This window comes from Sorex araneus, chromosome 2 (genome assembly GCF_027595985.1).
Source record: "Sorex araneus isolate mSorAra2 chromosome 2, mSorAra2.pri, whole genome shotgun sequence".
NCBI lineage: Eukaryota > Metazoa > Chordata > Mammalia > Eulipotyphla > Soricidae > Sorex > Sorex araneus.
Window position 1 is genome coordinate 235,399,055 of NC_073303.1, and position 17,910 is coordinate 235,416,964.

Below are 17,910 nucleotides of genomic sequence, written 5' to 3' on the forward strand. Positions count from 1 at the left end.
ACAGAGCCTGGCAAGCTACCTGTGGGTATTTAATATGCCAAAGACAGTAACAATAAGTCTTACAATGGAGATGTTACTGGTGCCTGCTCGAGCAAATGGATGAACAGCGGGACGACAGTGCTACAGTGCTACAGTGCCTAGGAGTAGATATATTTCAGAGTTGTCAACTCCCAAATATTAGGAGCATAGCATTCATGGTCTTTCTGTGTTTGATCAAAGAACATTGCTCTATAGTGAAATATAAAAAGGGGAAATAGAGAAGATGATACAAATACACAGCACTTCAAATACAAAGCATTACAAATACAAAGTTTAGAATTACCAGAAAGTTTTGGCTTATAAGTAATCAAGACTGACTTGGGGAACTGGGACAATGAGATGTAAAATACAAAGGGAAGGTTAAGTATAAACTTTAACTAAATTAGGGATGCTAGCAAGAGCACCATAAGCTTCTCTGGGAGGAGGAAAAGAGGCAATTCATGGATGGAGCCTAAAACACTATGGTTAATACCCAATAATCCCTGGTTCTCAACTCTTTCTATTGAGTCAAATGTTTATTTAGCACTTGTTTGGTTCAATGCCCAGTGCCATGGGCTAAGACCACAGGAATCGGCAACTTACAGTTTACTTAGATATCGTTCACGTTTCAGATAGAAGGAAATGAAGGAGTTTGTTCAATCACTCTTGTAGAGCATGGTTGCCAAATTTGGCGTGAACTCAGAACTCTCTGAACATCTTGTCCAAATTTCACAGGTGTTATATCCCTGTGGCACTTCTGTTGTTACTCGGGAAACTAAAAGTGACACTTCGTCATGAACTGTCGGTCTCTTCAGCAAACGCTAATTGAGATTTTTACTATTTGTTACTCAAACTACAGAAAAGAACGGCATGGAGATAACGAGATTAGTACTCCCGAGATGACATCATAAAATCCAGACATTTTACCATTCACATCATTTATATTTTTCATTGCAGCAAATAATCTGGAATTTGTCTATTTCTTCTCTCTTGCATTTACACAATCTCACTTCTTTTCTTCCCAGGGGAATCAATGTGCTAATTTAGAAAAGGTGTGTATCATCTCCCTCAATTTCATAACACTGCTCCATCAAAAAAGTAAAATTTTTGCATGTTGAGAACTTAATACAAACTAACCCATATGCAAAGCCTTTCACAACTGGAATGATTTTGTGATTTAGCAATTAATGTTTGTATACTTGGTCCTGATTACAGAGTTGTGTGTGATATCACCGCATCATAGTTTCCCTCTCCATTCTATGATGTATATTAAAAGTAGAATATTGTCACCTTCTAAATCTTTATGGCTACATATGCTATTTAAAGCAAGCTTGCATCAGGAATGCAGGGAGAAGGGAAAATAAAAAAATAATAAAACAAGCTTGCAAGATAACCATAGGTTCAAGAGAGTTTGTCTTTGCGAAGAAAGAAAAGCAAGAAAATAAAATCCAGATCCTTCTCTAAGTTTTGCTTGTTTTTTTTTTTTTGGACAAAAAAAAGGTTGGAGTTCCCTCACCCTGCCTCTATGGCAGACAATTTCTCCTATACTCTCTCTCTACTTTAGGGCATTATGGTTTGCAATATAGATACTGAGAGGCTTTCACGTTTGGTCCTTTATCTACTTTCAGCACACAAATTTTGGGAGAGTTTTAACATGAGAATTTTTTTTCCTATCGAGGGAAATACATTTTTTCTAATGTGAAAAAATTTCTTTGTAAGATTTACACTTTTAGATAACAAAATATTTTCACAATAATATTTACAGATCTTAATAATTTATCTTACTTTCTAAGTGTATTTGAACGAAAATTTGATGTATTTTTTATAAAAAAAAGTTTGAAGCTGATATATTAACAAGTCAACATTTGTTGATGTTGGAATATATCAAGAAGCCATGAGATTTGTTTTTATTTTTAGATGTGAACTTTTAAATATATTTTTGTATCTTTTTAAATTTTTTATTCTATTAGGAAATACTTGAAATTGAATGGGAGTACTGGGAGTGGCATATAACTCCTCATTCTCTTTCTCTGTCTCTCTCTATCTCTGTCTCTGTCTCTATCTTTCTTAGAACCCAACACAAGAATACACACTGTTACATCAAGAATCAGGAACAGCAATAAAAGGGAATGATGAAAACAAACTTTGCCCCCAAACCACCACACGAAGTCAGAATCAAAATGTTTGCTCAGATTCGACTATGGAGAAAGGACAGCCAGAAGGAAGTAGGCTCTGCCATCTCCTAGGACATTTGATGGCCAGCAGACTGAGAACCATTTAGAGATAACTCCTTGTCAACAAGATGACAATCTGTCCCAAGTTCCTCCGATTCTTTATGCCTGTCATATCCTTCTAGTTTACCCCGGATGGAATGGGAGTAGGACACTCAAGTAAAGGAGCAAGATACCCGAGTATGGGTGTAATATGGAATGATTGGAACAGGAGTAAGATACCCAAGCAAGGGAGTAAAATGAAATAGATTGAATGGGCTTGAGATATTCTAGCAAGGGAGTAAGATGGCATGCTGGATTGGGAGTGAGATACTCAGGCAAAAGAGTAAGATACCCAGTAAGGGAGTAAGATGGAATGGATGAAATGAAAGTAAAATACCTAAGCAAGAGATTAAGATACTCGAGTCAGGGATTAAGCTGGAATGAATGCAATGGGGGTAAGATATTCAAGGAAAAGAGTCATATATCTGAGTAAGGGAGTAAGGTGGCATGGATGGAAAGGGAGTAAGATATCACTACAATGTTAAGAATTTTTTTACCCACCCCTTCAGTGTTAGGAATTTATTAACTTGGAAATTTCATTTACCTGGTTGACATCACTGGGGAGTGAGGCTGGATCAGACATCAGGATACGCAGGACAGGTGTGTCCTCAGCAAGGGCACAGAAGCAGTGAGGCCAAGGGATCCTGGCCAGGTGGCTCATCATTGAGTGGACTGTGAGCTGTGCTTCTTCTCAGGAGGCAGGAGCTATGAAGGAAGCCTCTGGCAGGCAAACGCCCTCCACCTTCTGTGTACCTAGGGAATCAATGTCCACAGGACCTCATTAGAATGGTATGTTAATGAGGTCTGATCCCTGGGTTAGCCTGAAAGACCTAAACTGCAGATTCACAGAACTAATGATGGTGGATCCCTGGCCCCAAGTTAGACCAGGTGCATGCCATCCATTCCCAAACCTGTGAACACTCTAATCTATTTTCTATACTTTGCATTCATGTATACAGATACCTTCTCCCCCCCCATCCCACAAATGACAGATTTTCTTTCAAAAATTGAGTTTTAGCAATAAAATATTTTTTTTCTAATGTATGAGTGGATAAAGAACCTGCTGTCTCTGTGCCCAGAGGAACACAGCTTTAAGAAAAGATGAAATCATGGGTCTGGAGAGATGATAGAACAGAGGGAAGGTGCTTGCCTTGCATGTGGACAATCTGGGTTCGATCCCTGGCACTATAGGTTCCCAAGCACAGGGAGGAGTGATTTCTGAGTGCAGAGCCAGGAGTAGCCCTGAGCACTTCCAGTTGTGGGCCAAAAACTTTTTGGAAGGAAAGAAAGAAGAAAAGAGAGAGAGAAAGATAGAAAGACAGAGAAAAAAAGAGAGAACAAGATAAAGAAAAAAAAAGATGAAATCATACTCTTTGCTTCAATTGAGATGATTTCTAAGTTTCCTGTACTGAACTGAGAGAAATCAATCAGAGACCACAGGGTCACTCCTATGATGCCAAGGAACCCCGAAACTACCCAGAGACTACCTGGAGAACTCCAGGGGCCATGGCCAGTGATACTCAGGACGTCTTCTGGTTCTAGGAATCAAACCAGATCTGGGAGCATTCTGGTACCCTTTCCCTTTACTAAATCTTCAGTCCCATTGTCCTTCTTTTTTTTCTTTTTGGGTTACACCCAACAATGCTTAGCAGTTACTCCTGGCTCTGCACTCAGAAAATACTTCTCGAAGTGCTTAGAGGACCATATGGGATGCCAGAGTGCCAGGGATCTAATGCATTTCAGGCATGGCAAGGCAAATACCCTGCAAATAGTACAGCCCTGCTCACTGTACTATCCCTCCGGACTCCCCATTGCCTTTTAAGAAATTCCAAATGTCTAATGCTACACATGTATGTTTTTTGGAATTTGGGAGACATTCTCACCTGTGGGCAATAGGTATGATCTAGCAGATAACTGCAAACTAGGCCCAAACTCAGGACCCTGAACTGATGTTTCAAATCTCATGGTTGAATGGGTACTCGTTCCATGAGAAGTTGATTTCCACTAATCGCTCCAATATGTACTGTAGCACTGTCATCGATTTGTTCAAGCAGGCACTAGTAACATCTCCACTGTGAGACTTGTTGTTACTGTTTTTGGCATATTGAATATGCCACGGATAGCTTGCCAGGCTTTGCCATGTGGGCGGGATACTCTCAGTAGATTGCCGGGTTCTCGAAGAGGGATGGAGGAATCAAACCCGGTTGGCCCCATGCAAGGCAAATGCCCTACCCGCTGTGCTATCACTCCAGTCCTTGCTCCGACATGAGAGTAGCATTATTATTAGGTTATGTGTCATTTTCTGAACACGAGGAAGGGTATGAGAGATGAAATACACGGCACACAAACAGAAGAATAAAGCAACCACATGGTGGAGAATTCTAAGCTGTTTGGGGTTTTGTGGATCTGTCTCCAGCCTTGCTTAGATTAGACCTTCTGGTGTTTTCTCTCATTACAGGAAGCCGTCTAGAAATAACCAACAGAAAATTTCAGATGATCAAGGCCTTATCCTTTACAGGTCTTGGAAGTTTTGCACAGCAAACCCGGGGCAGCACAGGAAGGCCCCAGGGGGAGAGAGAACACGAAGGCTTTGAGGTTCTTTTTTCTCTGGGTGAAGCACAGGCGTCTAGCGTCATGTGATTCATCACTCTTTACTGATGAATTAAAAACACAAAAGGGGATTGCCATGTCGCCAGACCCCCACACTAGGCTGTTTCATTCAGGGTACCCTGGAGGAGGGCAGGTGAGGCCTCTCCCCAACCCAAGGGACCCAGCCCTGGCAGCCGAAAACCTCCAAAACTCAACCACTACCATGCTCACAGTTGCTCTCCACACACTCAGGCAGAGCCTCACCCACAAGTGAACTTTCTTCTGGACTGTGAGACAACATTTACAGCCGCACATGTCATAACTCACACAATTTATATTCCAAGAATCAAAGTCACTGTCACTGTCATCCCGTTGTTCATCGATTTGTTCGAGCGGGCACAGTAATGTCTCTCAATGTGAGGCTTGTTGTTACTGTTTTTGGCATATCCAATACACCACGGGTAGCTTGCCAGGCTCTGCGGTGCAGGCTAGAGACTCTCGGTAGCTTGCCGGGCTCTCCGAGAAGGGTGGAGGAATCGAACGCGGGTCAGCTGTGTGAAAGGCGAATGCCCAACCGCTGTGCTATCACTCCAACCCATATTCCAAGAATAGCATACCATATTTAGTGGGGCTTAAAGTAGAACCAATTTTAGAGGGAAATGTATTTTTACATACATATATATATATAGAGAGAGAGAGAGTGAGAGAGAGAGAAGCATACAAGGTTCAATCTCCAACAACATATTAGTAATGTCTTATAGAAGGATTTCGTGGCCCCTGGGTGAAATACAACCATCTTCACACAATTTCCTCTAAGGAAACTTTTTTGGATCACTTTCAGTGGTTTATTCATGACAAACAATACAAAATAAATTTTAGTTCTGCTTTGGGACAGGGCTTGGGGATCGGGCAGAAACATCCCAAATATGGTGGTGCGAAGGTGTTATGGTGCTGGGATTTGAATTTTAAATGTAATCAAATATTGTGAGCTACTTCATAAAAAATTAAAAAAAAACTCAAAAGGGCATAAAAGTGCCCCAAGAGGTAGTAGAAAGTTCTCCCACGTTGTAACTTAAATCGATAGTTCTAGAAATAAGGGATGAAAGGGGGTCGGGCTATAACAAGATTTTGAGCCTTGTCACTGAGCTATCGATGTGTACATTTGTATCTTTATTTGGCAGTCTTTGACTAGGTCCCTGGGGAGGGAGTTCTGAGTAATATTAATCTTTGCGTTATAGAATGTTAACAAGTCAGGGGAAATGGAATGCGGACACATGTCTTGGCAGTGCTCTGAATCCCAGGACAGACACAGGCTCCAGTTGGCTCCTTGAGGATTCTATTGTCATTGATTGCAGGAAGGGCATCAGGCCTCTGACTCTGGACTTGGTGTTTAACAGTTACTCTGGCACCGCCCCTCCCCAGGAACTCCCTGAGAACACTTCCTCCAACAAAATTAGTGATGGAGGACCAGCTCAAGCAGTCTGAAAGAGTTCCTCTTTCCCTGTTACTAGGATGAACCCACTCTGAAGCCCATAAAACACACACACAAAGTCATATGTTTGAGCATACGAGTTGCTTGATGATACTCAATGATGAAGTTCAATATCTCACCATCTTCTCAAACCATGGTGATCATTTCTTCACATGATCTAACATGATCTAAGACCTGAGTAGGGGTCCAGGGGGTTGGACGGCTCCTCACACATAATAGACCAAGAGTTGGTGTGATAGTACAGTGGGTAGTATATTTGCCTTGCACGTGGCCAACATGGGTTCAATCCCCTGAGCCCCGCCTGAAGTGATTCAATCTCCTGAATACAGAGCCAGGAGTAAGCCCTGAGTATTGCAGGGTGTGGCCCCCAAACAAAACCAAAGCAAAGAGAAAAACCCCAAACAGACCCACAGCACGAACCAGGGAATTACTCACTGGGGACATTGAGTCATGGTTATTGGTCCTTTCTAGGTGTCAAAACTCTGGGTGTCATTGGCACAACAGGAAAGACCGTGAGATAAGGCTTGGGGGCACAGGTAGAAATCAGTCGAACACACTGAAGATTTCGACTCTCTGATGCTTTACCAATTTAATGTGAGTAATAAATATCTGTCGACATATCAAGTAGCCGTTTTTTTTGAAACGCTGTGTGGATGAGCAATGGAATGAGTAGTACTCAATGATAACAAACCCTGGGGCTATAGTTACAATATTGAGGTTGCTGATGAGACTAGTGGGGATACATAGTGGGAGGATGCTTGCCTTGCACACCACACATTTGACCCAGGCATCCCATATGGTCCCCCCAAGCTCAGTAGGAGTAATCCCTGAGCACCGTCAGGTGTGGTTCCCAAACCAAAAATATATATGAAGATTTTGGGGGTGAAAAATGAACTTTTTTCTATATTCTGATTATTTTTAATTATTTTTATTTTTTAACGGATTCACCATGAGATACACTGTTTTTTTTTCTTTTTGGGTCACACTTGGCTCTGCACAGGGGTTACTCTTGGCTCTGCACTCAGGAATCACCCATGGCAGTGCTCAGGGGACCATATGGGATGCTGGGAATCGAACCCGGGTCGGCCGCATGCAAGGCAAACACCCTACCCTCTGTGCTATTGCTCCAGCTCCTGAAAAATGAACTTGTATAAGAGAAAGCATATAATTGCTACTGTGTCCTCATCAGAATTATAGGATGGCCAGGATACAAGCTCTCACTGTGGGCACACGAGCTGCTGGTATATCTGTGGTAGAATGGGGGACTCAGAAAGAGGAAACCAGAGAGGACAGTTGGTGGTCCACCCAGATCATCTGCAAACATACATCCACATTAAATGACTGATTCTTATGAAAACAATTCATCCTGCCTTCAGAGACTATCCAAGAGTTCAGGTGAATTAGGAGGTGGATGCATGCTAATGAGAGTCATGGGAAATTTACTCACTGTCTGTCTAGATGATACACCAATGGAGGTGGGGCATAGTAGACCTGGTATGGACTTCTCTTACATCCGGATTTGATCCCTGAAATTCTATATTCCCCAAGCACAGCCAGGAGTCATTCCTAAGCATTGCACCAAGAGTATCACCGCATCTGCCTCATCAAACCCAAAATAAATAACTGAATAAAAATTAAAACTTGGTGGTGTATTAGAGACTCTTAGGGTTTTGCCTCCATGAGGGAACTCAAGCCCAAAGCAGGGGTCACCATCAGAGAAAAGACCGCTTCCCGCTCAGGAGCCCCCTCACGGCCCCCTTCATGTCCTTGTTCCTCAGGCTGTAGATAAAGGGGTTCATCAGCTGTGGCACCACTATGTACATCACTGAGGGGGTGGCAGATGTTCTGGAAGATTCCATGACTGTAGAACTAATGTAAACCCCAAATGCTGTCCCATAGAACAAGGAAACTATGGACAAGTGAGAGCCGCAGGTGGAAAAGGCTTTCTGCTTCCCCTGGGCTGAGGGCATCCTCAGAACCGATGAGAAAATTTGAGTGTGGGAGAAAATGATGCCTGAGAATGGAATCACAGCAAAAGTGGCAGCCACCAGGTAGATCAGCAGAGTATTGATGAAAGTGTCGGAGCACGCAAGTTTGAGCAGCTGGGCGAGTTCGCAGAAGAAGTGGGGAACCAGCACTTTTGAAGGGAAGCAGAGTTGCAGCGCCATCAGCGCGTGTAGCCCGGAGTTCGCCAGGCTTGCCAACAGTGAGAGAGCAATGAGCAGCGCACAGCGGGACTGGTTCATGATGACCGTGTACCTCAGCGGGTGGCAGATGGCCACATAGCGGTCATAAGCCATGATGCCTAGGAGACAGTTTTCTAAACTAGTGAAAACCATGACAAAGAAGGTCTGGGCCATGCAGCCAACATAAGTGATGCTCTGTGTCTGGGTGCGGATGTTCTCCAGCATCTTGGGGATGGTGCAGGTGCTGAAGCAGATGTCGGTGAAGGAGAGCTGGGAGAGGAAGAAGTACATGGGGGTGTGCAGGTGGGAGTCTGAGACCACAGCCAGGATGATGAGCAGGTTCCCCAGGAGGGTGACCAGATACACGGTCAGGAAGAGGCAGAAGATGACAGGCTGTAGCTCTGGGTCATCTGTTAGTCCTAGTAGGAGGAAGATGGGAGTTCCTGTGAGGTTTCTGGATGCAAGGTTGCTGGTGTATCTGAGTCAGGGAAAGGGAGGGGGGAAGTGAGCATCCCCTTAGCATTAGAGCCCCTGGTACCGTCTTAGAAATGTATGCTCCAGAAATTCTGCAGAGTTCCAACTGTGCACTCTGATTAAAATACAGCATATTTGAATCTCCCTCTGGTGAGAATTTTATAGAACTTGATGGCCTCTGCCTGAGATCCTGGATCTCAAAGAAAGAGATCTAACTATGTTATTCGTGACTTCAAATGAAGGTGCAAGTCTGTTCTGATTTTCTTTTCTTAGTGAGAAGTCCCACCCAGTGATGCCCTGGCTTTTACTCCTGGCTCTGCGCTCAGGGATCACTCCTGGTGATGCTCAGGGGCACCTTGTCAGATCTGGGGAATGAAGCTGGGTTAGTGCATGCAACCAAGAGCCCTCCCCACAGGACTATCGCACCAATCCCTGATCTTTTACACATGACTCCTGGTAGTCAATTCTTTCTATTAGCTCTAGTATTTATCATCTCTTTGGTTTTAGGCCTGGTGCCATGTGATAAGACCATAAGAATCAGAAATGGTACAGTTTACTGAGATATTATCTCCCATCTAAATAAAAAAAAATGAAGCATTTTGTCAATCGCTTTTGTAGAGCACGGTTCCCAAATTTCTCATGAACTCCAAACTACTTGAAGACCTCGTTCAAAATTCACAGGTGCTATATCACCTTGGCACTTATGCTGTCACTCTGGCAGCTAAAATGATGCTTTATTATTGAACTGTCTATTTCTGCAAAGCAAATTCTAATTTGGGTTTTTTATTATTTTTATTATTTTTAAATTTTTATTATTTATTATTTGATATTTATTATTTGTCAAGTGACATAAAAGTACAGGATGACAATAAAGAGATTAATTATTCCCCAGATGACATTAAAAATTCAGACATTTTACTTTACTCAACATAGACATTTTGATTATGGCAATTTGGTATTTGTAAATTTCTTCCCTCTGATGTTTACACAGTCAAAGTTATTTACTTCCCAAGAGACTCAAAGTGCTAACTAAAAATATATGGCTGATTTTCCTCAAGATCATAGTACTGCTTCATCAAAAAAGTAAAATTTTGCATGTTGAAAGCTTAATACAAACATACCCATAAGTGAAGCCCTTTACAACTGAAATGATTTTGCGTTTGTGTTTTATCAATTAATGTCTGTGCGTGAACTGACAACTGGTTAGAGAAACTTTGGTACATCTACACAATGGAATACTATGCAGGTGTAAGGAAAGATGAAGTTATGAAATTTGCTTATAAGTGGATGGTCATGGAGAATATCGTGTTAAGTGAAATGAGTCAGAAAGAGAAGGGCAGACATATAATGACAGCACTCATTTGTGGAATATAACATAACATAATATGAGACTGACACCCAATGTCAGTAGACATAAGGGCTAGGATTATTGCTCCATGGGTGAAAGTCTGCCTCATGAGCTGGGGGAGAAGGCAGCTGGAATAGAGAGGGGATCACTAAATCAATGATGGCTGGAGGAATCGTTTGAGATGGGAGATGTGTGCTGAAAGAAGATAGAGGACTAAGTGTGGTAGCTTCCCAGTATCTATTTTGCAAACCATAATGCCCAAAAGTAGAGAGATAGTATGGGGGAAATTGTTTGCCATAGAGGCAGGGGGAGATCAAAGGGGGGTAAACTGGGGACATTGGCGGTGGAAAATGTAAACTGGTGGAGGGTTGGATTTTGATCATTGTATGACTGAAACTCAAACATGAAGCTTTTGTAACTTTATCTCACAATGATTTAATTTTAAGAAGAATTTTTCTCAATTGACTACTAATGTGAAAAAAGTCTGTATATTAATGTCTGTAAACTTGGTCCTAATTTATTCATCTTTACTTACAGAGTTGTACATGATATCATTGCATCATAGATTCTCTCTCCATTCTATGATATATATTAAAGTTAAAGATTGTTATCTTCTAAATCTTTATGACTGCACATTCCATTTAAAGCAAGCTTGTGTCAGAAATGCAGGAGGAGGAAAAAAAGCAAAATATAACAGAGCAAGTTTGCAAGATAACAGTAGTTTCAAGAGAGTTTGTTTTGTGAAGGAAAGAACAGAAAATCAAGGGAATAAAATCCAGTTCCTTCTCTGAGTTTTGCTTTTGTAATTTTTTTGAGACAAAAGGTTGGAGTTAATGTCAACATTTGTTGATGTTGGAATATATCAAAAGGCAGGCGTGAGATTTTTTTAGGCATATTTTAGGCATGAACTTTTAAATATTTTTTCTATCTTCTCTGTTCTATTAGGAAAAACTTGTAATTGAATAAGAGTACTGGGAAGTCAGCTAGCTTTCATTCTCTCTCTACCTCTACCTATCTCCTTTCCTCCCTCCCTCTCTGTCTGTCTGTCTGTTTGTCTCTCTCTCTGGAACCCAACTCAGGAACACACACTGGTAGATCAAGAACCAGGAACAACAATTAAAGGGAAAAATGAAAAAAAAAAAACCCTTCCCCCACACCAACACAAGAATTCAGAACCAAAATGTTTGCTCGAAGTCACCCTGTGGAGAAAGAGCAGCCAGAAGGAAGTAGGTTCTGCCATATCCTAAGATGTTTGTGGCCAGCAGACTGAGAGCCAGTTATAGAAAAGTCCTTGTCAACAAGATGACAGTTTGTTTGAAAACCCTTCCAATCCTTTAAGCCTTTCATCTCCTTCTCATTTACCAAGGATAGAATGGGAGTAAGATACTCAAGTAAAGGAGTAAGATGCCTGAGTAAGAGCGTAAGATGGAATGGATGGAATGTTATGGAATGGGAGTAAGATGCCCCAGTAAGGGAGCAAGATGGAATAGATTGAATGGACATAAGATACTCTAGTAAGGGAGTAAGATGGCATGCAGGAATGGGAGTCAGATACTCAGTAGAGGAGTTAAGATAGCCAGTCAGGGAGTAAGATGGAATGGATGGAATGGGATAAGATATCACTATAGTCTTAGGGATTGATTTTTACCCACTCCTTCAGTGCTAGGGATTTATTAACTTGAAATTTTCATGTACCTGGTCAACATCACTTGGGAGGGATGCTAGATCAGACACCAGGATACGCAGGACAGGTGCGTCCTCAGCAAAGGCAGAGAAGCAGCAGGGCCAAGGGATCCCGGCCAGGTGGCTCATCATTGTGTGGACTGTGAGCTGTGCTTCTTCTCGGGAGGCAAGAGCTATGAAGGAAGCCTCTGGCAGGTGAACGCCCTCAACCTTCTGTGTACCTAGGGAATCAATGTCCACAGGACCTCATTAGGATGGTATGTTAATGAGGTCTGATCCCTAGGTTAGGTCTGAAAAATCAAAACTGCAGATTCACAGAATTAATGATGGTGGATCCCTGGCCCCATGTTAGACCAGGTGTATGCCTTCCACTCCCCTCACCTGTGAACACTCCAATATATTTTCTATACCTGCATTCATGTGTATAAATACCTCCCCCCACCCTCGCAATGACAGATTTCCTCTTAAAAATTCCGTTTTAGCAATAAATTTTTTTTCTGTGAATGTATGAGTGGATAAAGAACCTGCTTTATCCACTGCTGTCTCTGTACCCAACGGAACACAGCTTTAAGAAAAGATGAGAAAAGATGCTGAAAAGGCACCCAGGGTAGTGTGCCAACGGCATACACAGAGCCACAACAAGCACAACCAGATGCAGACCTTCAGGGGGGTTGCATTTTTCACAAGACCAGGGATTAACGTGCCTCCTCTGCCTGCCAACGACGTTTGATGTGGTATTTTGTACACATGACATAGTTATCTGCCTGTTTTATCCATGAATTTCTTAGACTAACTAAACTTTGTCTTAAGAATATTTGTGCAAAGCTATTGATATACACATTTTGTAAAACAAAATAAAACACACATATCTATACCTATATATTTTGTACTAGTGACGGCAACAGGCCTTGGTTTTTCCTTGTTGTCAAATGAACATCTCTGAGGACAGGTTATTTTATAAGAGATCAGCTATGGTGTTCAGAATGTATAGTTTTTATGCTGTTTTATTTGACTTACGGGCTGGAAGAGAAAAAGAACAAAGTGAGTTCAGGCAAATTCACTGTATTGTAATTTATTTATGGTCTTTTCTTTCATTGAAGGAAAACACCGATTTGATGACGTGTCTTCAGACTGACTTTTGTCCTTCAGTATCTGTCATGCTGTGGAATGGGACTTGGAGGCCGGTGTTTGGTTCCGGACACCAGGAATGCAGGCACTGTGCTCCGTTGGCCATCCTTGTAGCTTCCCCCACATGCATGTGTCATATATGTCGTCCTCTTGCACATGTTTCATCTTCACTGAGGTGCCTGCAGCAGCACTTCAATGGCCAGGCCCCAGGTTGGCCTGCACCCCACCAGCCTCCTGCCTCTGGCTGTCATCCCCAAAGCAGCCCCTCGAGGCCCTGACCACAGTGGGGCCCACACTGCCAGATCGTGGGCGACACTGCCTTCAGGGTGTGGTGATCGAGAAGATGTCTCCTGTCACGAAGGCCAGGGAAAGAGGACACAATGAGCAGGTGACTCTGCCAGTGATACACAGCGACCCAGGGACTGGCAAATCTTTGAAGGAAGCACGTGGGTAACTCAGGGTACTCACATCCAAATGAGTCTTTGGTTCCCCGCAGTGGTTTTCGGCCTGATTCTCAGGTCTCTGTGGAAAGGCTGGAAGCCACTGGCCTGCCAGTGTTGGTCAAGAAAGCTTAGAAACAGGCACACATTCAAAAGAACAAAAGCAACCAGTGCTGGCGTGGATCTGGGGAAAAAGGGATGCTCTTTCACTGTTGGTGGGAATGCCGAATGGTCCAGCCTTTCTGGAAAACAATATGGACAGTCCTTCAAAAACTAGAAATTGAGCTTCCATATGACCCCACAATACCATTTATGAGAATATATCACTAGGGTCCAAAAAAGCACAGTAGAAATGACATCTGTACCTATATGTTCATTGAAGCACTGTTCACAATAGCTGAAACCTGGAAAACAACCCAAGTGCCCTAAATCAGATGACTGGTCAAAGAAACTTTGGTACATCTACACAATGGAATACTATGTAACTGATGAAGTCATGAAATTTGCTTATAAGTGGATGGACATGGAGAGTATCATGCTAAGTGAAATGAGTCAGAAAGAGAGGGACACACATAGAGGAACTGCACTCATTTGTGGAGTATAACATAATATAACATAACATAACATGAAGCTGACACCCAAGGACAGTAGATACAAGGGCCAGGAGGATTGCCCCATAGCTGGAAGACTGCTTCATGGGGGCAGGGGGCGGGGAAGAAGGCAGATGGAATAGAGAAGGGATCACTAAGAAAATGATGATGGCTGGAGGAATCAGTCGGGATGGGAGATGTGTGCCGAAGGTAGATAACGGACCAAACATGATGACCTCTCAGTGTCTGTGTTGCAAGCCATAATGCCCAAAAGTAGAGAGAGAGTATGTGGAATATTGTCTTCCATGGAGTCAGGGGGAGGGTGGGAAAGGGGGGGTATACTGGAGATATTGTTGGTGGGGGGAATGTGCACTTGTGGAGGGATGGGTGTTTGATCATTGTGTGATTGTAACCCAAACATGAAGGCTTGTAACTATCTTACAGTGATTCAATAAAATTTAGAAAGAAAGAAAGAAAGAAAGAAAGAAAGAAAGAAAGAAAGAAAGAAAGAAAGAAAGAAAGAAAGAAAGAAAGAAAGAAAGAAAAGAAGGAAGGAAGGAAGGAAGAAAGGAAGGAAGGAAGGAAGGAAGGAAGAAAGGAAGGAAGGAAGGAAGGAAGGAAGGAAGAAAGAAAGAAAGAAAGAAAGAAAGAAAGAAAGAAAGAAAGAAAGAAAGAAAGAAAGAAAGAAAGAAAGAAAGAAAGAAAGGAAGGAAGAGAAAGAAAGAAGGAAAGAAGGAAAGAAAAAAGGAAAGAAGGAAAGAAAGAAAGAAAGAAAGAAAGAAAGAAAGAAAGAAAGAAAGAAAGAAAGAAAGAAAGAAAGAAAGAAAGAAAGAAAGAAAGAAAGAAAGAAGGGAGGGAGGGAGGGAGGGAGGGAGGGAGGGAGGAAGGAAGGAAGGAAGGAAGGAAGGAAGGAAGGAAGGAAGGCAGAACAAAAGAGAGAATGAGAGAGAGCAAAAAAAAGATAAAATCATACTCTATGCTGCAATTGAGATTCTTTCTAAGTTTCCTATGCCGATCTGAGAGAAAATCAATCAGAGACCCCAGAATCACCCCTATGAAGTTCAAGACCCCTGAAACTACCAGGGACTACATGGGGTACTCCTGGGGTCATGGCTGTGATGTTCAGGAAGTCTTCTGGTTCCAGGGATCAAACCAGAGCTGGTTTGATTTCTTCCTTCCTTCCTTCCTTACCAAATCCTCAGTCCCATTGTCCTTTTTTTTTCTTTTTGGGTTACACCCGGCAATGCTCAGGGGTTACTCCTGGCTCTATACTCAAAAATTACTCCTGACAGTGCTTGGGGGACCACATGGGATGCCAGGGTGCCAGGGATGTAATGCAGTTCAGGCATGGCAAGGCAAATATCCTGCAAATGCCCTGCTCACCGTACTATCCCTCGGGACCACCCATTGCCTTTTAAGGAATCCCACCTGGATAATGCTGCACATGTATCTGTTTTTAGAATTTGGGAGACGCTCTCACCTGTGGGCAATAGGCATGATCTAGCAGATAACATGCAAAGTAGGCCCCAACTCAGGACCCTGAACTGATGTTTCAAATCTCGAGGTAGAATGGGTACTTGTTCCATGAAACATTGATTTTTGCCAATTGTTTTGACATGAGAGTAGCATTTTTACTAGGTTACGTGTCATTTTCTGAACATGAGGAAGGCTGGAGAGATGAAATACATGACACCCAAACAGAAGAATAGAGCAACCACATTTTGGAGAATCCCAAATGCTTGGGATTTGGTGTCTCCAGCCTTGCTTAGACTAGACCTTCTGGTATTGGCTCTCATTACAGGATGCCTTTTAGAAATAAGCATCGGAAAATTTCGATGATCAGGCCTATCCCTTATAGGGTCTTGGAAATATTGCACAGCAAATCTGGGGCGGCACAGGGAGGCCCCAGGGGGAGAAAGAACTCGAAGGCTTGAGGTGCTTTTCTCTCTGGGTGGAGCGCAGGAGTCAAGAGTCGTGTGATCCATCACTCTTTCCTGGTGAATTAAAAACACAGAAGGGGATAGCCATGCTGCCAGACTCCACGCCAAGCTGTCTCATTCGGGTACCCTGAAGGGGGGGTGATGAGGCCCCTCCCTGCCCCCAGGGACCCAGCCCCGGCAGCCGGAAACCTCAAAAGTCTACCACTACCATGCTTACCATCCCTCTCCACACACTCAGGCCGAGCCTCACCCACAAGTGAACTTTTTCCTGGACCTCGAAGCCACAGTTGCACTTGAACAACATATCCTACCTCACACAACTTATATCCCAAGAGTAACGCACCATATTTGGTGAGGCTTAAAGTAGGAGGCAACCAATCTTAGAAGGAAATATATATTTTACATATGTATAAATATATATGCATACAAGGCTCAATCTTCAACAAGATGTTTGTAATGTCTTAGAGAAGGGCTTAGTGGCCCCTGGGTGAAACACAACCATCTTCACACACTTTCCTCTAAGAAAACTTTTTGGGATCTATTTAAATGGTTTATTCATAACAAACAATACAAAATGAATTTTGGCTCTGCTTTTGGACAGGGGTTGGTGATCGGGATGGAAACATCCCAGATATGGGAGTGGGAAAGTGTTTGTGCTGGGATTGGTGTTTGAATTTTAAATGTAATCAAAGATTGTGAATTACTTTATAAAATTTAAAAATTTAAATTTTTTTAAAATACACAAAAGGGCATAAAAGTGCCCCAAGAGTTTACTTAATTGTATCACTTGTATCACTTGTCATGCCATTGACCTTCTATTTGCTCAAGCGGGTGCCAGTAATGTCTCCATTCATCCCTGTCACATGCTAGTGCAGTGCAATGATATCTGCTCGCTCCAGGAACAGGAAGAGCCTCAAACCATTTGTTCAGGGTTTTGACGAAGAAGTCTGACCACCTCATTTGACGGCCTGTGGAATCCAGTGAGTAACAGCTCTAGTCCAGCGGTCATCTCTGAATCGCATTACATGTCCAGCCCATCTTATTTTTGACGCCTTGGCAAACGAGACAGCTAACTGATTCTTGACCATTAACAGGTTGGAGCTCAGGATTCCTTCTCACTTGAGTGAAACATGATACTCCAAGCATAGCTCTTTGGATTCCTCTTTGGGATACCCGAATAGTGTTCTCATCCTGTTTTTGTAGGGCCCAGGTCTCTGAGGCATATGTTAGTGCAGGAAGAACGGTGGAGTGGAAAAGATGTGCCCGGAGCCAGAGGTTCTTTGTCCTCTTAACCACTTCTTCGACACTCTTGAAAGCGTTCTATGCTGCTCTCTTCCTCCTGTGCAGTTCTGGCACCGAGTCATTCCTCATGTAGAGTTCTCAACCCAGGTACACATAGCTGCTGCATTCGGAGATGTTCATCCCGTTGAGAGCAAATGGAATGTCAAGGACTTGTTCGTTTTTCATAAACATTGTTTTGGTGAGATTCAGCTGCAGACCGACCTTCCCACACTCGAGGTCCAAGTGGGCCAGTATTGGTGCCGCTTAGCTAATGTTTGGTGTTATGAGAGCGATGTCATCAGTGAAGCAGAGGTGGTGTAACTGCCTATCTTCACTCCCATTCCTTCCCATTCCAGTCGTCACATGATGTTCTCAGGGTTGGCACTGAAGAGTTTTGGTGAAATGGTATCGCCCTGCCAAACCCCTTTCTTTTCGTCAATGATCACTTCCTTGTAGAATGGTAGAATT

At 42.8% G+C, this 17,910-nt stretch overlaps 1 protein-coding gene across 1 annotated transcript; it reads right to left on the reverse strand.

The window, feature by feature from the left end:
• Positions 1-8,084: 8,084 nt before the first annotated feature.
• LOC101548534 (olfactory receptor 7G1-like) lies at positions 8,085-15,718 on the reverse strand. The gene is made up of 3 exons (XM_055124638.1): positions 15,702-15,718; positions 13,081-13,083; positions 8,085-9,036 (listed from the first exon to the last, which is right to left on the reverse strand). The coding sequence occupies exons 1-3, from the start codon at positions 15,716-15,718 to the stop codon at positions 8,085-8,087; spliced, it is 972 nt and encodes a 323-aa protein (XP_054980613.1).
• Between the last annotated feature and the right edge of the window lie 2,192 nt (positions 15,719-17,910).